The 23,589-nt window shown below is 50.6% G+C and overlaps 1 protein-coding gene across 5 annotated transcripts in view; it reads left to right on the plus strand.

Annotated features, from left to right (window-relative positions):
* The window catches only part of LOC102447238 (unconventional myosin-X-like), a 311,005-nt gene that overhangs the window by 73,368 nt on the left and 214,048 nt on the right, over positions 1–23,589 (plus strand). For 4 of the 5 annotated variants that reach the window (XM_075914465.1, XM_075914468.1, XM_075914467.1 and 1 more), the window contains exons 3-4: positions 15,044–15,147; positions 20,003–20,132. In XM_075914465.1, coding sequence (XP_075770580.1) covers positions 15,044–15,147; positions 20,003–20,132 — 234 coding nt within the window. Of the gene's footprint in view, positions 1–4,293; positions 4,419–6,289; positions 6,304–10,797; positions 10,883–15,043; positions 15,148–20,002; positions 20,133–23,589 lie in introns of all 5 variants that reach the window. The other variant, XM_075914469.1, reaches the window with a different exon arrangement.

The following is a 23,589-nucleotide window of genomic DNA, read 5'->3' on the forward strand; positions in this document are numbered from 1 at the left end:
AGGGAAGTGTGTATGTAGCATTGGTGAGATTTTGCATCCAGTTCTGATGTGCAGACTTTAAAAAAGCATGTTGGTGAATTGGAAAGGACTCAGAGAAGAGCTACAAGAATGATTCAAGATCTGGAAAACTTGCCTTGTAGTGAGAGACTGATGTGAGAAGGTTAGGCAGTGAGTTAATCATGGTCTGATGACTGAGGGCTCCTTAATGTGGCAGACAAACACAGAACAAGATCTAGTCTCTGAAAGATGGAGCTCGACCAGGTCTTATTAAAAATAAAGAACCCGTCTCTTTCAGGGAGGCTGATCGATGACTGGAACCACTTATTCAGTGACGTGGTCGATTCTCCTTCAGTCTTTCTAGAAGATGCATTGTAGCTCACCCAGACGTGGTGGACTCTGCAGGAATCCCTAGATGGCGTTATGTGGCCTGTATTATGCAGGAGTCAGACTCAGTTATCATAATGGTCCTTTATGGTCTTAAATCGGAATCTCCTGGCACTCGTTCCTTTACTTTTCCCTGTGTTGCCAGTTAGACCAAGCCCCAGACAGATGTGATGGGAACAGTGGCGGCTGCAGCAGGGCTCCCCCTGACACAGGCAGACCCCTCTCCTGTTGTAAACGGTCTCCTCAGAGCTTTGCTATTGAGGGGAGCAAAGGAAAGGTTGTTCTAAGCACTTGGCTGAGAGCTGATCCAATCTCCAGCTTGTATGAATCAGTCACAGGGCTCCTCTAGCTTGCCCCGGCCAGAATGCACTATAGGGACCCTTTGGCTGGTTGAGCACCAGTATAGTGTGTTGCATTCTGGCTCCATCCTCTGTCATACTCCCTTTGCCTGAGGCCCACGGGCCGGGGGAATTCTCAGCAGCTTCCACACAGTAGCTTTAAGGCTCCGTTGTATGCTACTCCAGTGGCTTTGAATGACCTTAGAGGGGTTGAGAAACTGGGCCAATGTATCCAGCAAGCCAGCAGTGCTGCGGTTACATTGAAGCTCAGACTCTCACACTCGTGTTAATGGCTCTCCTGTGTGGTGTAATGCTGCCTGCACCCAGGCGTATACCCAGAGATCCCATTGGATTCAATCTCCGTTTCAAAGAGAGCTGTATAACCGACGCATTTTGTTTTTAGTCTTGTTTACTTGCTTTTTGTAAGGTTCATGCTTTGTATTTTCCCAGAAATCCTGGCTCTGCAGTCTCCCTTGTCCCAGCTGGGTTAGTTTCAGTCATGTTCTTGTTTGTTGTGTCCCTTTCTTTTACCTTCTTCCTTACTGGTATCCTTTCTCTATGAAAGAAAACTAGTGCAAGAGGATTTTGAAAGGTGCATAAAATGGATTGATGATTTCTCTAATAATTATTTTATTTTCTCAGGGCTTTTCCTCCTCCTCAACCTCTCTGCTCCTTTTGACACTGTTGACCATCCCTTCCTTCATGACATTTTTTCCTCCCTTGGCTTTTGCTACTCCGTCCTCTCTTGGTTCTTCTCCTACATCAGTGGCTGCCCCTTCAGCATCTCTTTTGGTGGGTTCTCTTCCTCCCTGCTCCCACTGTCCGTGGGATTTCACAGTGCCCTGTAGTTGGCCCTATTCTTCTCTTCTCCCATTACATTTTTTTGGTGACTGCATCTGCTCTCATGGCTCCAGCTCTCATCTCTAAGCCAGTGTGCCAGATTCCAGACTTGTCTCTGTTCAGTCCCATAGCTCTCTGTTTCTCTGACATCTCCTGGATACTTCTCACCGTCCACTTGATTTTAACATGGCCAAAGCCAAATTCCTGGTCTTTGCTCTGAAACTCCCCTGGTGTCCCTTCTTGTCTGTCACTCCTGGCGATACAATTTTCCTCCCTGCCCCTTCGGTTTGTAATCTGGGGATCGTCTCTGATGCCTCTCTTTTTACCTCTTAGAGCAAGCTCGTGTCTGAATTCTATAGCTGCTTCCTTTCCAATGTTTCTAAAGTCTGATTTTTTCTTTCTCCCCACATAGCTAAAACTCTGGTTTCAGACCCTTTTCATCTGCTGTCTTTTTACTACTGCTGCCTTCTCTACGCAGGCCTATCTGTCACCCCCTCTGGTACCTTCAGAATGAAACCTCTAAGACCACCCTTGTAGCCTGTCACCCTCGTCCCTTGTGCAGGATTCCTGCCTGCTCAGGCTTCCTGTTCGCCACTCCATCAAATGCAAATGCGCTCAGCGTCCTTCACAGCTCTGTGCTTGTGTTTCACTGTGTTGCCTCCCCCATTCTCTCTACTTCACTGATAATGCCAGCCTTAAATGCCTGGTTACCCACGCTCCCCCTCCAGGACTCTCACATCTGTCTGCACTTTCTCCCATGCTGCCCCTTAGGTGTGGAATGCCTCGCTGAGCTAAACTGTAGAGCCTCTCCCCTCTGCTCCTTCAGACCCTTCCTCTAGAACCACATCTGACCTGGTCTCTGCTAGAAATCAGCGCTTGGGACTGCTGCAGCCAGAGAGAGCTGACTGTTTACATTCAGATTGTTTAGAATCCTCAGGAACTGTTAGCTGGGTAGTTGAGCTACACAATGTAACACTGATAACCATGTGATCTTTTTGTCATTATGTGTGTCCTCCCTCCTTTCCCCTTCTGTTGGGGTCATTTTGTTTCAGATCAGACCCTGATCCTGCACACGTTTGTGTGTAACACTGTGGATACGTGATGTCGATGAACCCGTGCAATTACTTGTGTGTAAAGTGACTTGTGCATAAGTGTTAGCAGGGGCCATACTTAAATAGTATGCTTCCTGGTATATTTGTGCAAGCAAGGGAACCTGGTCCTGCATGGGTTCTCTGGGTGCTACTGCAGTACAAATAATTTCATTTTTGCCTTTGCTTAAAGCCTGTTTTTCCAAACAAAAAGATTTTGTAAAGCTTTTCCGGCATATCAATGTCACCCCCTTGTCCCAAGTCGAGACAGCCTTCTGCTTTCTGCAAATTCCAGGCATGTTGGATCTCAAATAAGCTTGGAGTCATAGTTATATTTTAACCTTTTGATAGTCCTGGACTTGCCCCTCTCTCTCCTCAGAAACCGTAGCAACCAGAGCACGGGCTCCGTCTACACATTCAAAACTATATTTTTCCGGGTGATGAAGAAATCTTCTTTGCTAAAAACGACAGTGAGCCGTAGGGTTAAATGTAAACTTGTGCAGAGCATTCTTGCCACACAGCCTTGACTTTTTCTTTTTCTTTAACCCTTGAAGTGCTGTTGGTACTGCCCTGCTGAGTAAGAACCAAAGTCTCTAAGCTGCTCACTGTGTTTATAACCCAACATTGTCGTGGCAGTCTGAACCATCTGAGGCTGATCAGGAAATCTGGTTTTAGATCAAAACAAAGTGGGGTTTTTTCCAAATTTCCTGATCAGACCAAAGTTTTAAGACTTGAGTCAGATTGGGAGGCTATTCTTCCTGAGCTGTAAGAAATGGCATATTGTGCTCAGCATAAGATTTGAAATACGTAGGGAGTAAGTCTGCCTTAGTTCATTTAGGACCTAATAACAAGATGTCCTACAACCTCTATTTCATATTCCAGCATGGTCATCTCAGCCATGTATCACTCATTCCACGTGTCTATTTGGTGCTTCAGGAGGGTTTGCAGACTTGGAATGTCTCCACCTCACAGTGCAATAGTTACGCTGCCCCATTTCCAGAGGGGGAAGTTGTGGCACAAAGGCTTTTCCAAGGCCGCAGACAGGGGTAATGTGAGAATGAGGCTGGGATTAATCCTTCTCCACCATCCCTCTTTTGATTTCGTCAGAGCTCCTGCAGGTTAGTGTGTGTGGCTCTTCAGCCTGAAAAACGGAGGCCTTGCCCATGCTGAATGGATGCTACTTAAGATCCCAGGTCGGTTTTCGTAGGACTGGGGTCGCCCCGTTTTCTGTGACCTTTCTGATCATTTTGGGCAAGAGGAGGTCAGTTTGCTGCAGAGGGTTGTGGTGTGCACTCTGCTAGCAGAAGAGTGTCCTTGCTCTGGGAGCGTCTCACAGCAATAAAGGCCCAGCCAAAGGTTGATTTTTTTTTTTTTAATGGACGTGAGCTCGGCCCGGGTAGTGCCGGTGCTGAGTGCCCCCATGAACCCGGGGCTGGTTTAGCTAATCTCCGTCCCAGGGAGTTAGAGCCAGTTCAGTAGTGCCTTATAGCTGCCTCTTGCCAGCTCTGCCAGCCTCTCCCCTCTAGCTCCAGCCAGTTTATTTTGCCTGCAGCCTGTTCTGTGGTGAATGCACCTGGTGTACAGCTAAGCCTGCCTGAGCATTGGGGCCACTATTCAGGTCCGTGATTGTCTTCCTTCCCCAGCCCTATCCTGGAGGCCTTCGGAAATGCCAAGACAGTTTATAACAACAACTCCAGCCGCTTTGGCAAGTTCATCCAGCTGCATTTCTCCCGTCACGGACACATCCAGGGCGGGCGAGTCACCGATTGTATCCTTTCCTCTGGGCGCCCCGCAGACAGCCAAGTGGGGAGGAGCCAGTGGAGGCTGAAAGCTCACGGGCAAATTTCCTTGTAGCCATGTGATCCATGTGGTCTCTCATATATAACAGAGGAGGCCATGTCTACCCCGTGGGTCTGGGGAGTGGGCATTGCTTTACCCTTCCCTGTTCTCTGCATCACTAGATCCCTTCAGATCTCTGCATGAGATGGGAACAAAGGTTAGCGTCCTATCCCAGAAGAGCACAAATACACTAATCCCATGGTGTCAACCAGGCCTGAGGCAAGCTAGCCACACTCACCCGGCCAATTAGCCACATGTGGCTAGTGTGTTGGACACCATGGCACTTATCCATAGAAGTGTGTAGTGGAGCAGTTCTGTTACACCATTTAGTTCATGCTTCTTCCCTGGGGAGGAACAGAAGATTCCTCCTTTGGGGTATGTTTTCTTGGAGCTGCGTGTCAAGAAGACATTGCAGCATGTCCAAAGAACAATGGCAGCTGTCAGGAGCCAGCCGCAGCTCCCTAATTTAAGAGCTGTCCAGTGCCTGTGCACAAGGGCAGCCCTAGATTATGCCAGGGGAGGATGGGGAGAGTTGAGGTCCATGCCTGTGCAGCCCCCCTGCTGGAGTGGCTTGGAACACCTCTTCCCCTTTCCCATCACGCTTGGTTGGGGCATGGCTGGGGTAGAAGGCAGCCCAGTTCTTTTACAAGGGACTGTTCCACAGGCTGTCTCCGGCGGCTCTGCGCTAATGTGGCACACGGGCCTGGCTGACGCGAGGCTCTGGCCCAGAGACTGTGTCAGCCGAGCTCCAAGCTAGTGATTGATTGTGGAGGACATTTTGGCTTGAATGGCTTGCCAGAGCCAGCCATGGATGCCTCATGGTAAGAGACCTGATAGTGACTGGACTTCCAAAGATGCTGAGCACTGGCAGTCCTGCTGACTTGCAGGGGAGCGGGGCTGCTCAGGCTGGCAGGAAGCCATGTTTTCTTATCCACAGGCAGTTGCTGGTGCTGCTTCCAACCAACCACTGAGGGCAGTGACAGCTCAGCCTCCCCGCCCGCGTGCTCCGTCTCCAGTAGAAGCTGAGGGCAGAGATCTGGCCGGAGGCTTTGTGGCCCATGTAGTGCAGGAAGTCAGGGTAGATTGTTACAGGGGGTTACGTCTGGCCTTGAAATCTCTGATTCTCGAGCCTCTGCATACCACTGGCTTGGCCTCCCTCTGCCCTGCACAGGCCGTGGGCTGGGCCGGGCCCTCCTTCGCACTTTCTCTTAAATCTCCTGTTCTGAATGTAATGCCTCTTTCCTATAGCCTGAGGCCTGGTCTACACAAGGTCAGCCTAGCTATGTTGTGCGGGGTTGCCAAGAATTTACTCCTTTGGGAGACACAGCTGTTGCCCTAAGCCCCAGTGTAGATATAAGAATGGCCAGATGGGGTCAGACCAAGGTCCAGCCAGCCCAGTGTGCTGTCTGCCGACAGTGGCCAGTGCCAGGTGCCCTAGAGGGAGTGAACAGAACAGGGAACCATCCAGTGATCCCTCCCCTGTCATCCATTCCCAGCCGCTTTCAAGCAGAGACCAGGGACACCCTCCCTGCCCGGCCTGGTTAATAAGTGTACACAGTGCTGTGTATGGAGGAGTTCTTCAGTTGGCCTGGCTAATGCCTTTGGGAGAGGTGGATTTACTACAGTGACCGAGGACCTTCCTACAGCACTGCAGAGTGTGCCTGCGTTAGTGGTACTGCTGTAGCGCTACCAGTGGAGACATACCCTGAATGACTTGGACCACTGGATTCATTGGAAGGTCACCAGAGAATCAGGCTGTGAAGTCACTTGAATGATGTTCCCCCTTAACCTGATGCTCAGATTTATTGGAGAAGGTGAGTAGCATTTGTTTCCGGGGGAGCGCCTTGCCACCCTTCCTCTCTCTTGTAAGCCCCTTCACCCCTTCTCTCCCACAGGGCAGCGTCCCAGCGGGCTGTCCATCCCCACTTGGATGGTGCTGCTCTGTGTCCAGTCACTGCCCGGAAGGTATCTCCCCTCCAGGGTGCTGTTGCTAATATAGTCTCTCGGCCATTCCACATGAGCACAGATGTTGATGGCTACGATCTAATCATGGGCATTTTAATAAAAATAATGGCTAGGTCATGGGCAGCAAACAAAAATTAACAGCCCCTGACCTGCTCATGGCTTCATAATAAATACCCCCAACTAAATCTCAGCTCCTGGGAGGCAGCCTGGGCGCTGTTACTGCTCCCAGGCGGGGAGGGGGCGGCCTGGGCGCTGTTACTGCTCCCAGGCGGGGAGGGGGCGGCCTGGGCGCTGTTACTGCTCCCAGGCGGGGAGGGGGCGGCCTGGGCGCTGTTACTGCTGCGAGGCGGGGAGGGGGCGGCCTGGGCGCTGTTACTGCTCCCAGGCGGGGAGGGGACGGCCTGGGCGCTGTTACTGCTCCCAGGCGGGGAGGGGACGGCCTGGGCGCTGTTACTGCTCCCAGGCGGGGAGGGGGCGGCCTGGGCGCTGTTACTGCTCCCAGGCGGGGAGGGGGCGGCCTGGGCGCTGTTACTGCTCCCAGGCGGGGAGGGGGCGGCCTGGGCGCTGTTACTGCTCCCAGGCGGGGAGGGGGCGGCCTGGGCGCTGTTACTGCTCCCAGGCGGGGAGGGGGCGGCCTGGGCGCTGTTACTGCTCCCAGGCGGGGAGGGGGCGGCCTGGGCGCTGTTACTGCTCCCAGGCGGGGAGGGGGCGGCCTGGGCGCTGTTACTGCTGCGAGGCGGGGAGGGGGCGGCCTGGGCGCTGTTACTGCTCCCAGGCGGGGAGGGGGCGGCCTGGGCGCTGTTACTGCTCCCAGGCGGGGAGGGGGCGGCCTGGGCGCTGTTACTGCTCCCAGGCGGGGAGGGGGCGGCCTGGGCGCTGTTACTGCTGCGAGGAGGGGAGGGGGCGGCCTGGGCGCTGTTACTGCTGCGAGGAGGGGAGGGGGCGGCCTGGGCGCTGTTACTGCTCCCAGGCGGGGAGGGGGCGGCCTGGGCGCTGTTACTGCTGCGAGGCGGGGAGGGGGCGGCCTGGGCGCTGTTACTGCTCCCAGGCGGGGAGGGGACGGCCTGGGCGCTGTTACTGCTCCCAGGCGGGGAGGGGGCGGCCTGGGCGCTGTTACTGCTCCCAGGCGGGGAGGGGGCGGCCTGGGCGCTGTTACTGCTCCTAGGCGGGGAGGGGGCGGCCTGGGCGCTGTTACTGCTCCCAGGCGGGGAGGGGGCGGCCTGGGCGCTGTTACTGCTCCCAGGCGGGGAGGGGGCGGCCTGGGCGCTGTTACTGCTCCCAGGCGGGGAGGGGGCGGCCTGGGCGCTGTTACTGCTCCCAGGCGGGGAGGGGACGGCCTGGGCGCTGTTACTGCTCCCAGGCGGGGAGGGGGCGGCCTGGGCGCTGTTACTGCTCCTAGGCGGGGAGGGGGCGGCCTGGGCGCTGCTACTGCTCCCAGGCGGGGAGGGGGTGGCCTGGGCGCTGTTACTGCTCCCAGGCGGGGAGGGGGCGGCCTGGGCGCTGTTACTGCTCCCAGGCGGGGAGGGGGCGGCCTGGGCGCTGTTACTGCTCCCAGGCGGGGAGGGGGCGGCCTGGGCGCTGTTACTGCTCCCAGGCGGGGAGGGGGCGGCCTGGGCGCTGTTACTGCTCCCAGGCGGGGAGGGGGTGGCCTGGGCGCTGTTACTGCTCCCAGGCGGGGAGGGGGCGGCCTGGGTGCTGCTACTGCTCCTTGGGGGTCAATACTATTCCGTCTGCACCAGGGGCCAGCAGCACCAGCCACTCTCAGATGGCCTGGGGGCTGCCCAAACAGCAGCTGGTGTGAATGGTTCCCAGGGCTGCGCCAGCTGCTCTGGTGGCCTTGGAGTCAGCAGCACCGGCAGTTCTGGAGGTTCTGAGAAGTCACAGAATCCATGGCCTCTGTGACAGGCTCGCAGCCTTAGCAGGGACAGCGACGAAGGGAAGGGCGTCTGCTCCTGGAGGGCTTTGTGTTAGAACATAAGGATGTAAGAACGGCCATCCTGGGTCAGACCAATGGTCCACCTAGCCCCTGTGTCCTGTCTGCCCGCAGTGGCCAATGCCAGATGCTCCAAAGGGAGGGATCACAACAGATCATCCTCACGTGATCCCTCCCCTGTCACCCACCTCCAGAGAAACAGAGGCCAGGGCACCATCCCGGCTAATAGCCATTGATGGACCCTACCCCCATGGATCTGTCCAGCTCTTTTTGGAACTTTAAGTTCTAGCCTTCATGTGTTAATGGTCGCTGCAGAGAAAGGCCCTTCAGTCTCTTCCCCTCTTGCCTGGTTAACCTTTGTAGCCTGGGGGCAGTGAGCCCAGGCCGTGACATCGCGGGGCTCCAGTTCTCTCCAAAAGCTTTCACCCTCTTTCTGAGTGATCCGTACTCCGCAGTGACTGATGTTTGGAGCACGTGTGGGCTAGGCACTTGACAGCAGCCTGGCCAGGAGCAGCAGCTTTGACATGAGGCTCTTTCCTTCAGAGTGTGTCTGTGCGCCGCCTTGCCCAGTAATGCACGACTGTGTGTTGGCAAGTGTGGCAAGCCTTGTTTCTCCAGGAAGAAAGCAGATTTTCACTAATACAGCTGCTACCTGCTTTTCCAAGGACACATTTGGGTGGGTGCACTTAGCCAGGGAGATTCAGCTGCATTAGTCCTTATTCAAGTACACGGAACACATTTGTGCTCCATTATTGATTGGGCTGAATATTATGTTGTGTGTGGGTTCCCTGCCAGCTTTAAGACACCTGAAGGTGTATTTCCAGTAGATAAAAATGTCATCACCTTTCCCCAATGGCAAATGCACTTTCTTTTCTATTAAGTTCCTTAGTAATAAACATTGTAATCTGTTCATACAATTAATTTGATATTTCTCCAGCACAAATGAATACACACTCCGGTTCAAGATACTAAAGGTGTAAAGTTTCAAAACATAAAAATGAATTTAAACATTTGCAAATGACTGATCTAAAAGCCTGATTTAGGCTCTGGAAACTGTTCAGTTCTATAATGTGAGCGATCCTGAGTCTGTATCTGCAGTGGCCGACTGGTTGATTCTTAACCGTGCCTTAATGAAAATATAACATGGTACTGTTTTGAGATGTAGAGGTATGCACTGTAAATTCCCTGGACTTCCATTGGGAGCAACTGAAATGTTTAAGGGAAGCAGTGACTGCTACACTGAAAATAAAACCTATCTGAACTGTGGGAGACTGAAGGAGATGGGCTCTTATCAGGTCTCTTCTCTGCCAAGGCTATCCCGAAACTGCTCCCTCCCAGGTCTCCTGTCAGCTCAGTGACCAGGAGCAGTTTATCCACATGCCATGCTTTGAGTGCTCCTGTGTCCTGGGGCTGCTGAGAGCAGGGGCAGGTCAGCTCTCCTGGCCTGGCACAGCTAGGGAAACCTGGGAGGGGAGCTGCTTGTCCAGCTCCTTGGCGACAGCCCGGCAGCACCACCTCAGACCGCAGCGAGGGGTTTCCGGTTCCTGTGCGAGTACGGAGACATGCCTCTCTTTCCTGTCTGCATGCCACTGGGGGACGAAACTGCGGGGAGCTGGGGCCCCCGGCCCTCCAGAAATTGCACCCATGGCTGTACGTATTTTGCTGGGTCCCCTCATACCTCTAAATGGGCCTTCTTAGAAGTTTGCCAGCCTTCTCGTATACCCCCTCCTCCCAATCTCATTCAGTAATTATTATTCAAATGAAGGCTGGCTTCTATGATATGGGGACCTGGAAGAGGGGGCTTTCCGGGGCATTTCGCTCCCATCAGCCGGAGCTCTGATCTCACTCCCTGCACTGACGAAGCGGGGCGCTCCACTGAGATACGGCCCTCTGAGATTTCAGTGCCTGCTCACATGGGCCTGTCTTTCCCATGTTTGGGAGTTAAATTCAGAGAGAGTTACGTGTGCTCAGTAGTAACAAGAGCACGTTTGGACGTGACAACTGAGTTGGGTGGTAAGATCCTCAAGGTTCACCTGCATTGGTCTTAGGCTAAGGCTACACTGACTGTTTGCAGCACTGGAACGTTCTGGCTCAGGGATGTGAAAAACACCCCTCCCTCTCCCGCGCAGCGAGTCACAGTGCTGTAAAGCGCCAGTGTGAACCAGGCTGCAGCTCTGGAAGTGTGGCTTCCAGCACTGTTAGCTACTCCTCTTGTGGACGTGGTTTACATGGCGCGCTGGGAGAGAGTTCGCCCAGCACGCGCACCGTGGCTGCGCCTCAAACTTCTATGTGTAGACAAAGCCGTAGAGATTTCCTCCGAGCCTTGTCCTCTCTGGTTTCCCCCTCCCATCAATTCTGACTCTGTGGCTTTCACTTGCTACCAGCTGTCCTCCTGTGTTGTTCCTTTCAGAATCGAGTTGTACACCAGAACCGGGGAGAGCGGAATTACCACGTCTTTTATGCACTGCTAGCTGGTGTCAGTGGGGAGCAAAAAGGTAACTGATCCCTTGTCCCCATTCAGTCAAAATACATCACATTACTGCCTCTAGCAATTAAGAGTACAGGCCACATCTGCAAAACTAGGGGATGTATCCTGGAAACCAATGACTCTGAAAAGGATTGAGGGGTCATTGTGGGCTAAGAGTTGACTGAGTCCTAGTGCAGTGCTGTTGCAAAAGAAGCGAATGTGATCCTTTGTGTAGCAGGAGGAGAAGGGTAATTCTGTGTGTGCCATTGGTGAGACACATACCAGATTGCTGCATCTAGTTCAGGTGTCCATATTTTAAACCATTTCTTGAAAAATGGGAGCGGATAGAGCAGGGAGGCAAAAATGATTTTTTGAGGATGGGGAAAATGTCTTATTAAAGTAAGAGACTTAAAGGATGTGTCTACACAGCAGGGCTTAACTCGAAATAAGCTATGCAAATTGAGCTATGTCCTGCCTTGAGGGCGGGGGGCTGGACTCGATGACCTCTCGAGGTCTCTTCCAGTCCTATGATTCTATGATAATTGTGTAGCTTATTTCAAAATAGCTTACTTCGAAATTGGGAGTGTCTACACAGCACTTTCTTTGAAATAGAGCACTCTTTCTCTGACTTCCCTTACTCCTTGTACAATGAGGGTTACAGGAGTTGGAGTAAGAAGTCCTCCAACTTGATAGTATTTCGACATTATTTCAAAATAACTGCCTACTGTGTTGATGCAGACTAAGTTATTTTGAAATAACGCTAGTTATTTCAAAATAATGTTGCTGTGTAGATGTATCCAAAGAGCACAGTCTTTTTGGTTTATCACTTAGAAGATTGACAGATGACTTGATTATTGTGTACAGACTAGTTCTATGGAACCTTAGAGACTAACCAAAATATATAAAACAGCAGCAGAAGTACCTCTCCACTGTAGAATAGTGGTAGAAATGTAGCCATGTTAGTCTGGTGTAGCTGAAACAAAATACAGGACCATGTAGCACTTTAAAGACTAACAAGATGGTTTATTAAATGATGAGCTTTCGTGGGCCAGACCCACTTCCTCAGATCAAATAGTGGAAGAAAATAGTCACAACCATATATACCAAAGGATACAATTTAAAAAATGAACACATATGAAAAGGACACTGTCTCAACGACTTAATTACCTGCATCCTGCTTCAGAAGCCTTTTAAATCTGCACTTGAAAGGGAATCCTCTGAACTGTCATTCATGCTAAAATTCGACACTACGCGTGGGTCTCAACAAAGACCCTAGCTATCTTACCCATTACAAAGATAGCTTCCCCAATTATCACCTCTAATACCATTAGCACAGACATTTATCTTTCCCCACCTCTAATACCATTAGCTCACAGACATTTACCTCCCCACCGCCCCGCATCCCCCTTCTGTTCTGAAATTTGATTTGTCCTTTTCATATGTGTTCATTTTTTTAATTGTATCCTTTGGTATATATGGTTGTGACTATTTTCTTCCACTATTTGATCTGAGGAAATGGGTCTGGCCCACGAAAGCTCATCATCTAATAAACCATCTTGTTAGTCTTTAAAGTGCTACATCGTTCTCAACTGTAGGACCTGTGTTACTGAAGGTAGTTAAGTGGGCTGGATGTGTTCCATTCATAATGTTTGATGTGAAAATGCTTATGTTAAAGGCAGGGAAAATTGGCTTTGTATTGTGTTAACCCATTCAAGCCCAGGATAACAGTCAAATTTGTAGAAGAATTCCAGTTCTTCAGTCTCTTTTTGTAACTGGGTGGTAAAATTCCTTTGTAAAAGAATGGCTACTTTTAAATCCATGATTGAGTCTCCAGGTAGGTTAAAATGTTCCCCTACAGAGTGTAAAGAGAAAGGCATAGTAAGAATCAGTGTCTCATCTGAAGACAGGCCATTTCAGATTAGGAATAAGGTACGAACTGTTAACATCGAGGGAGACTAATTTATTGGGACAAATTGTTAAGGAAAGAGATGGGTTCTCCATCTCTTCAGAGAAAGATTAGATGCCTTTCTGGGAGAGATTCTTTAGTCAGGTCGGTCACTGGACTTGTGATAGAGATAATTGGTGAAATTCAGTGGCCTGTGATAGTCAGGGGGTAAGAGAATGTGAATCAACGGTCTCTTTTAGCCTTAAAATCTATCAGTCTGTGAATTTCCCTTCTCTGGTTCCTGATCTATAAATAGGGGGATACCTACCTATCATTGTATATTCAGTGTACTTTGTTGCCCACAGAATGTGGAGAGGCAAGGACCTTACAGTCAAAATAAGCAAATTGTGAGGCCCATCCCTCACACAGCAAGGTGCAGCCTTTCCAAAACAAATATCAGCTCTTGGGTGGTTGATAAACACTGCTAGGCTTCCAGAAAAGGAGAAGTGGGAGAGAGGAGAGGTTGGGTATCAGGTGCACTAGAATGGAAAGGGAGTTCCAGACGTGCGAGGAAGTGGAAGAGATTTGTCTGTGAAGAGAGGAGAGCACAGAACTAAGCTAAATCCCTTTTCCACCATGCTACTTTTGACCTGGGAGTGGGATATGAAAGATGAGACCTGACTCTGGATTTATCAGCGCAGCAGAGATAGTAACTGAAGCCATGAGCGCAGAAGGGAGAATGTAGAGGGACAAGGGTGCCAGAAGAGCTCAGCTGAGTTTGGTTCTGTTCCGCCACTTCTATTTTTCTCATCCCTGTAGTGCAGTGGTTCCCAACCTTTTCCAGATGGGGACCCATTTTGACAGTTCAGGAAGACTTGGTGACCCAAGGCAATTAAAAAACGGGGGGAGGAGGGAGGCAGAGCTACCTGGGGAGACGCTTGGTGACCCTTTTGAAATGTAATGGCGCCCCATATTTGGGTCCCTACCCATAGGTTGAGAAACCCTGCTGTAGCATCTGAGTAACTTCCAGTTGTGCATTAAGTGACATGACTAACAACATCAGTTACGTGCACTTGGTCCTTCTGTGGTGGCAGGTGGAAGGGGAGTTGTGTGCTCGGTGCCGTGTTTTCCTTTGGTAGGATTTTTCCCTTCGGTGTGCACTGCTGTCTTTGTGTAGGCTGGTTGTAGACATGCTCTTGGCACCTGGAGTGCAAGATGCTGCCGTTTGCTGTGGCCCTTAGTTCTCGCTGGGGTTCATTACACTCTGGCACCAACCAGACCCCATGAAAGCTCCATGTTTACAGTAGAAAGTTCCATTGGGCCTGAGGACTGGAGTGAGTCAACCTGTCTTCACCCCAGAGCCTTAGATATGCTGGGCCCAGCCCATTAAGCTATTTGAAGACAAGGCGCAAGACTTTGAACTGATTCGGTTTTCTGTGGGTGGACAACAGGACATGTAAATGCACCCCTAATGGTGTGTCTAGTTAAAAAAGTACTTAAAGATCCAAGGCTGCAGGAAGCTGAAAAGAGTTTCCTCTTTTGGGTGCATTGCTATGGACCAAGTATCTCCCTTACTGAGAGGACATTGCCAGCAGCTTCTTCAACGCTTTTCATTTTTTGCAGTTCCCCTTTTAAGGCTAGCCCTGGTTTAACACCCCTAAGAAGTGTCCTCTTATTTTTGTGTTTACAGAATTTATCTCAGGTATATGTTCTCCATGGAGACCATTGAGGGCCTCCTTAACTCCATGCACATCTTTACAGACTGCCCATTCATATCAGAATTCAGTTAACAGAGCACCTCCTTTGTTATTAAAACACTCCACGCACTTGCTGTAGCTGGCCTCACTGACTCCTCTCCTCTTCACTTGCTGACCTCTCTCATCTGGTGTTCACCTCCTCTTTGTCCTTTGTACAGTCTCACGTCGTGTCTTCTGTCTGTTCTCTGCTTGTTTTTGTTGAAAAGTGGGAGACTAGTTGATTAGGTGAATCCCACAGGATTAGTTCTCTATCCTTCTTCCTGTTCATTTCAGTATTCTTAACAGTGACCCTCTGGCTTTAAAAAGAGGCGTGGTCTCCCTAAATGAGAGGCAAGACCAGGCTTGGGTTACTAGAGGGTTGGCCTGAAAATAAAAATCTTGACATGTTTCAGTAATTACTAGTATTTCAGCACTGAAGTCCTCTCCACTCCCTCATCCTCAGTATAACTTAGAAAGGAAAAGTAGCAACAGGTGTCAGCTGATTGCTGAGAGAATTAACACCTCTCCTCCTCTTTTCCTGTGATTTCCGGGGACTGGCTCACTGCAGAAGCCCTGTGTCTCTCTGAACCGGAGAGCTATCGCTACCTCCACCAGTCTGGCTGTGGGAGTGATGAGAATCTGAATGACACAGAGATATTCAACAAGGTCATGGTGAGTCCTCTTTGATCCTGCGTAGCACTTTCTGTGAGCTTGTGGCAGTTTCTTTGGAGTAATTTCCCCCTTCTTGACAATGTTCTTGCCTCTGGGGCTAGCTCCAAAGGCAAGGAGAGCTTGGCCAGGGGTTGCAAAGTGCTTTATACTGCATGCCACGAGGACGCTTCAGGGAAGCTGATCTTGGTTTTAGCTGAAAGAGCCATTGGTCAGGAACCAAACTACTCAAGATAGTGAAGATCAAAGCAGACTGGGAAGAGCTTCAGAAAGACCTTTTATAAATACATTAGAAGCAAGAGGAAGACCAAGGACAGGGTAGGCCCACTGCTTAGTGAGGAGGGAGAAGCAGTAACAGGGAACTTGGAAATGGCGGAGATGCTCAATGACTTCTTTGTTTCGGTCTTCACCGAGAAGTCTGGAGGTGTGCCTAACGTAGTGAATACAAGCAGAGAGAGGGTAAGTTTAGAAGATAGGATACACAAAGAACAAGTTAAAAATCACTTAGGAAAGTTAGATGTCAGCAAGTCACCAGGTCCTGATGAAATGCATCCCAGGATACTCGAGCTGATAGAGGAGGTATCTGAGCCTTTAGCTATGATCTTTGAAAAATCATGGAAGACAAGGAAGATTCCAGAAGACTGGAAAAGGGCAAATATTGTGCCCATCTATAAAAGGGAATAAGAACAACCCAGGAAACTACAGACCGGTCAGTTTAACGTCTGTCCCAGGGAAGACAATGGAGCAGGTAATTAAGGAAATCATATGCAAACACTTGGAAGGTAATAAAGTGATAGGGAATAGCCAGCATGGGTTTGTGAAGAACAAGTTATGCCAAACTAATCTGATAGCTTTCTTTGATAGGATAACGAGCCTTGTGGATAAGGGAGAAGCGGTGGATGTCATATACCTAGACTTTAGTAAGGCATTTGATACGGTCTCGCATGATATTCTTATTGATAAACTAGGCAAATATAACTTAGATAGGGCCACGATAAAGTGGGTGCATAATTGGCTGGATAACCGTAGTCAGAGAGTTGTTGTTAACGGTGCTAAATCCTGCTGGAAAGGGATAACACGTGGAGTTCCTCAAGGGTCTGTTTTGGGACCCGGACTGTTCAATATCTTCATCAATGATGTAGATATTGGGATAGAGAGTACGCTTATTAAGTTTGCAGATGATACCAAACTGGGTGGGGTTGCAACTTCTTTGGAGGATAGGGTCATAATTCAAAATGACCTTAGCAAGTTAGAGAAATGGTCAGAGGTAAACAGGATGAGGTTTAATAAAGAGAAATGCAAAGTGCTCCACTTAGGAAGGAACAATCAGTTCCATACATACAAGATGGGAAGCGACTGTCTAGGAAGGAGCATGGCGGAAAGGGATCTAGGGGTCATAGTGGACCACAAGTTGAATATGAGTCAACACTGTGATGCTGTTGCAAAAAAAGCAAATATGATTCTAGGTTGTATCAACAGGTGTGTTGTAAGCAAAACTCGTGAAGTCATTCTGCCGCTCTACTCTGCACTAGTTAGGCCTCAGCTGGAGTACTGTGTCCAGTTCTGGGCGCCACATTTCAAGAAAGATGTGGAGAAATTGGAAAGGGTACAGAGAAGAGCGACAAGAATGATTAAAGGCCTAGAGAACATGACCTATGAAGCCAGGCTTCATGAACTGGGCTTGTTTAGTTTGGAAAAAAGAAGATTAAGGGGGGACATGATAGCGGTTTTCAAATATCTAAAAGGGTGTCACAAGGAGGAAGGAGAAAATTTGTTCCTCTTGGTTTCTGAGGACAGGACAAGGAGTAATGGGCTTAAAGTGCAGCAGGGGAGGTTTAGATTGGACATTAGGAAAAAATTCCTAACTGTCAGGGTGGTCAAATATTGGAATAAATTGCCAAGGGAGGTGGTGGAATCTCCCCCTCTGGAGATATTTAAGAACAGGTTAGATAGACATCTGTCAGGGATGGTGTAGACGGAGCTTGGTCCTGCCTTGAGGGCGGGGGGCTGGACTCGATGACCTCTCGAGGTCCCTTCCAGTCCTATTATTCTATGATTCTATGAAAGATCTCACTAAACTAAGTGGGTAACAAAATGGCAAATGAAATTTAATGTTGATATATGTAAAGTAATGCACATTGGAAAAAATAACCCCAACTATATGTACAATATAATGGGGGCTAATCTGGCTACAACTACTCAAGAGAGAGAGATCTTGGAGTCATTGTGGTACTGACTTGGGTCTGGCCCTTGAAGACAAGGGAATGAATTAAAATGTGAACGCAACAGGACTATTTTCACAGCTCTGAAAATGGATCATCCTGTGGAAGCAGGACTAAGGGAGAGGGGATTTGGGACAATGCAACTGTGGTAGGGCCTGAGAGAGTCAGAGAGGCCTCATCGCCAGGCACAGGGAGTAAAAACTGTTTGGAGTTGGACAGTGCGGGAAGTGATCTACATGCATTGCTCTGGCACTTCACTGTGTTACCCAGTGTAGTGGGGCGGAGTGGCCACCCACTGAGCCGGGGGCGGAGGAACCCCTCCAGGAGCCATTTTGGGCCCAGCCTAGCCTCTCCCTTCACCAGACAGGAAGCCAGGGAGCATGGCTAGGGATATAAGCACTCTGCCAGGGATCCCAGTCAGGCCCCAGCCTCTGCGGGAGACAGAGGCCTGCCCAGAGCCTCTGCCGAGGAGGCTGAGGCCTGCCTGGCTTGGGCCTCCCCCTGCCTCCTTCCCAGAGGCCTGCGAAGACCTTCGACTGGGAGACAGAGACCTGGCTAGGCCCGCCCCCTGACCTAGAAGCCTGCCCCGTGCTCTCTGTTGGGGAGACTGGGATGTGGCCTGGGCCTCTGAGGTCCTCCGGGTGACTGACCCCGAGGACCTGCCTGAACCCCGACACCCGCCTGTACCCTGGGACCGGGAGAACCAGCTGGACCCCGAGGACCTGCCTGAACCCCGACACCCGCCTGTACCCTGGGACCGGGAGAACCAGCTGGACCCCGAGGACCTGCCTGAACCCCGACACCCGCCTGTACCCTGGGACCGGGAGAACCAGCTGGACCCCGAGGACCTGCCTGAACCCCGACACCCGCCTGTACCCTGGGACCGGGAGAACCAGCTGGAACCCGAGGACCTGCCTGAACCCCGACACCCGCCTGTACCCTGGGACCGGGAGAACCAGCTGGACCCCGAGGACCTGCCTGAACCCCGACACCCGCCTGTACCCTGGGACTGGGAGAACCAGCTGGACCCCGAGGACCTGCCTGAACCCCGACACCCGCCTGTACCCTGGGACCGGGAGAACCAGCTGGACCCAGAGGACCTGTCTGAACCCCGACACCCGCCTGTACTCTGGGACCGGGAGAACCAGCTGGACCCCGAGGACCTGCCTGAACCCCGACACCCGCCTGTACCCTGGGACCGCGTGGACCAGCCGGCCTCCCTCCTGAACAAGGAGTTCCCCAAACCTGTGTTGTTGATAGCCACATCCTGAACCAGGGCCTGGCCCCCTCTCACCTTGAACTGTTACCGTGGTTGTTGCTGTCCAGCCTGGAACCTGGCCTGGGCTTCTTAAACTGCTAAACGGTTCATTGTTGCCCCACCCTGAACCAGGGCCAGGGCCCACCTACACTGTTAAGGGTTATTGCCCCGCCTGAAGCAAGGCCTGGGCTTCCGCACTGCTAAACTGTCTGTGTGGGTTATTTGTCGCCCCACCTGAACTAGGCTGGGGCCCTGTGAACTTGTAAACTGTTTAAAACTGGGAGTTATTTGCTGGCCGGCCCTGACCTAGGGCCAGGACCTCTTGAACTGACTCTGGTGGTTGCCTGCCCTGCTCCAGGGCCAGGCCATTAGAACGGGAACTGGTTTGAACTCTTTACCCCAGGCCCAGACCTGACGCAAGGCCGAGCCCCTAAACTAGTTGCCTCTCGTCCCGACCTGCAGCAAGGCTGGGAGTTGAACTGTTTGCCTCCTGTCCGTCCTGAGTAAGGCTGGGCACTTGAACTCTTGCCTCTCGTCCCGACCTGCAGCAAGGCTGGGAGTTGAACTGTTTGCCTCCTGTCCGTCCTGAGTAAGGCTGGGCACTTGAACTCTTGCCTCTCGTCCCGACCTGCAGCAAGGCTGGGAGTTGAACTGTTTGCCTCCTGTCTGTCCTGAGTAAGGCTGGGGACTTGAACTCTTGCCTCTCCCCCCGACCGGAAGCAAAGCCGGGTTGTGGACTTACTGATTTGGGGACTATTTTAAGTAGCGGATGTGCAGTGGGTGGAGGAACCCCTCTGGAAAGTCTACCCGGCTTACACCCAACATGGCTCGTGCACTGCATTGGCTGGCCCCAAGAGGGGCTTGGCGAAGAGAAGGGGCGCTTTCTCTTTAACGCACAAAGACAGACAGGAGATAAAGGTTATGAATGTATCCTAGGCAGGGGATGTGATCACAACGCTGGTTAAAATTTGCAGTGTGACCACCTCATACCTCTGTCCCTGTAAATTGGACAGACTTGACTGTGTATTTGGTGAAAATGAGGCCAAAGAAGTGTATTGAATATATTAACATGTAAGGGAAGCAAGCTTGAACTAACAATGACATTCAGCCACGGTGATTTTAGTGTAGAGGCAGAGGTGGGATGAATCTGGTAAGCAGAAAGCTTTATGGCTGGGTATAATTGTATTAGAAAAGATCTGAAAAATCAGTAAATGCACAGCTTCTCCCTGAGAAATGGGCTATATGTTCCCTAATGGGTCCCTTCCATCTGAGTGACCCCTTTACAGCCTTGCCTCATGAAATTCGGAGCCTCCAGTTATAAACGGGAGGGGCACAGCCCTGATGATGTAAGTAATGTCTTCTCTGTGGTTTTGAGTAGGCAGCTCTGAAAGTGATGGAGTTCAGCACCGAAGAGATATGGGACATCTTTAAACTTCTCTCCGGCACTCTTCAGCTGGGAAACATCGAGTTCATGACAGCTGGAGGAGCGCAGGTTACAGGCAAAGCAGGTAAGTGTGACCCTGAGAAGGAGGTATCCTGCCGAGAAAAGCCCAGGTAGTCTCTCACCAGGGCTCTGTTCCTACCTGTGTCCGCTTGATACCTGATCTTGCTGGTGCACATCACCAAAACCCCAGCGTTTCAAGCCACTGAGCACGGTGCCCAAGTTCCTCTGTTTGAGACACTGACTCCGGGTGCAGGGCTCCCAGCCTAGTCAGGCATGGCCCTGAGGTCCCTTCCCCCACTCCAGTTGCTCTGGGACTGAGTCCACAGGCACACTGTTATTCAGGCCCATACGTGGGGGAGTGCGAAGGGTGTGAAAGCACCCCCCCCCCGTTGCTCCCAAGTAAGCATGCTCTGGCTGGCCGGGAGAAGGCTGGACTGATTTTCCTGCTTACTTGGGGGACCACGCGGGTTCATTCACACCCTTGCAGTCCACATTTACAAAAAAAGCATCCCCCCCCGAAATTCCTGTGTACGGGCCTGCTTTTTATGATCCTGTGTGTTGTCAAGGCTGATTCCCCACTCTGGCACGATGAATGCAGAAGTGGGGGCCCGCAAAAGCAACCCCAAAACCTTATTTACCAGGCTTTGGTATAAAGCTTCCCCCCAAAATCTTCAAATCCTAGATTTTAGGGATAAAAATCCACTGCCACCATCAAGTGCTTTTGGACCCACAAACAGAGGTGGACAGTTGAAACCAGCCCCAGGGCACCTCATGCTCTTTTCCCCAAAGAGCTTGAAAAAGAAAAGAGAAAATACAAACTGCAGTCTGTGGTAGCTGTCCCCTAGTCAGCGGCATGCAGCTCCCACAGACAGATCTTCCAGGACACAGAAATGAACCAATCCCAGGTTAATAAAAAAGAAAGAACTTTTATTGCCAAAACAGTACTACCGTTGCAAGCATAATGACTAGATGGGAAAAGTCACCATTAATATACTTATGAGGGACCCCCATGGGCTCAGGACTTAGTTACAAAAGAGAGGAAAACCCATTTCTAGCAGCACAGACATCAGATCCAAAGTCCCACAACAGAAAACAGTAAAACCTAACGGATTTATCTAGACTTTACCCTATTTACACATTATAAAGAGTCTTTTTCTTGGAGAGAGACATGTCTTCTGTCTCCCTCAGTATCTAGGGAGCAAACTGGCACAGAGACAAAGGAGGGAAAACCCCAGTTTGAAATCCCTATCTGCATTTCTATTGGCTGACTGCTACCTGGCTAGGTACAATTAACCCCTTAGTCCCCAGGATGCTGGCCATCCCTCATGACCATGACATGTGTAAATAAAAATGTGCAGCTATTTAAAAAGAAACAGAAACTTGCAGAAGTTTAAACACCACAGATTTTCATGAACCTTCTCCTAAGCGATCACCCCTGGAGACAGGATCCCCAGCCTGAGGCATCTAGTCTGAACTGGTCTGGCAAAGCCTTCGTTCAAGAACAAAGGGTTTAAACAATATATGACATTGCATATGAAATAGTCTCAGATGTGGGCTACCCCTCTATCTGAGGAAGTGGGCTTTACCCCCGGAAGCTCATGATCTAATGTATTTGTTAGTCTGTAAGGTGCCACAGGACCGCTTATTGTTTTTAAAACCCGATGCATCCACCTACAGACAACAGAATCACGTTCAAGGTCTTGGTCCTTGTCTTCCTAGATATGGACATGTATGAATGGGAATATTATCCTCAATAAGACTTAGCATGCCATAGACCCACCCCTTCATCTTGCCTACAGTCTGCCACAGGCACACTCGACTACCACACAGCACCTGCTCAGCCTGTTGTTAAAACGCTTCTCACTGCTGCCCAGGCACCCGTACGTGTGTAAGGCTTCACACGCCAGAGCGACGAAGGGGTGAGCCGAGTCTCCCAGGATCACTATGGGCATTTCCATATCCCCCACTGTAACTTTGTCTGGAAAGCAAGTCCCCATTTGCAGCTTTCTGTACAGGCCCCTGTTCCTGAGGATGTGTACGTCATGCACCTTTCCAGGCCACTCCCGCGTTTATGTCCGTGAAATGCCCACAGTGATCCACAAGTGCCTGTAACACCATGGAGAGTGTCCCTTGTGTTGTAAGGTGCTCTGGTGCTAAAATTGGAATGTACGCCTTCTATTGTCCCCTCCCCCAGTAAGGACAGCCCGTCTCTGCAAAGCCATCTCCTGTTCCATGCACATCCCCCAGAGTCACCATCCTCCCTAGCAGGATGAGATATATTGCCCTGCACACTGTTAGTAATGCAGCCCCAATGGCAGACTTCCCTGCTTCATACTGACTTTCAGCTGACTGGTAGCAGTCTGGAGTTGCCCCCTTCTAGCTGCGAGGGCTGCTCTCATTTGGGTGTCCTTGTGCCCCAAGTTGAGGGACAGCTCAGCACACTGCTTCAGGGAGGTTGCTTTGCACGTCCTACATTTCTGTAGCGTTTGGTCTTCATCCGACACCTGCACAACGATGTGATCTTGCCAACCAATGCTGGTTTCCCCAGCCCAGAAGTGAAGGTCTGCCCTATGCAGTGCCAAAAGCAATGCCAAGTTACTGCTGTCTGCATCGTGCAGAATGTCATACATCCGAGTCTCTTGGTCAGTAGTGTCACCATTAACTGCACTGCCATGCATGACGCCCCACAACTCTTAACATAGGAGAGAAGTGTGGGATTCATCCTGTCTCACTGCAGATGCGCAGCAAAGAATGGATTTTGAAAAATGGCGCAAAAGAATCCACTTGCGGGCTGGGACACAAAGCAGTGCCTGCTGGGACGTTTTGCACAGTCCCGAGATGCACCATGCCCTGTTCCATGTTCCTGCAACACCTAGTGACAGATGGTGTCACCAGGCACTGTGGGATACATACCGACAGTGCGTTGCTCACACTGTTGATGATGGGACCCCCAATGTGGACACAGTCTGTCAACAACAATTTGGCACCCTAAGTGCCATTACTTTTGTTGATTTATTTTTTGGTGTCAGCTTTAGTTTTGTGGTCAAATCTTTGTAGTGTAGACAAATCAAAAGATTCTCATTGGGGTGGCTTTATTTTTGCACTGAAACTCAGCAGCTTCAGCACAAAATGTGGCTTTCCAGTGGAGAGGCTAGTGTGGTTTTTGTGTAAAAATGGACAAGTATAGACTAAGCCCAATGATTGCTCATGTAAAGCTGTATCAAATGTGAGGTAGATTAGATCTACTGCATTTCCTTTGTCTAAAAAATCAGCTGTCTTCCCAAAGAAAGATAGTAGGAACTTGATCACTTCTTGAATACGATAATTGAAACAATTGTAGGAAAATCTACAATTACTTTCTGTCATTTAAGCCACTGAAGTTCAGCACGTTTGGAATAGATCCGTTAATTCGTTTAGCATGGACACTGTAATTGACAGGTTTTCCTGTCTCTTGTCTCCTCTGTGGAACGTTACACACATGCTGTTTGCCTGAGGCTTGGAGTTCTGAGGGCAGTGCCCCT

This window comes from Pelodiscus sinensis, unplaced genomic scaffold, assembly GCF_049634645.1.
Source record: "Pelodiscus sinensis isolate JC-2024 unplaced genomic scaffold, ASM4963464v1 ctg77, whole genome shotgun sequence".
NCBI lineage: Eukaryota > Metazoa > Chordata > Testudines > Trionychidae > Pelodiscus > Pelodiscus sinensis.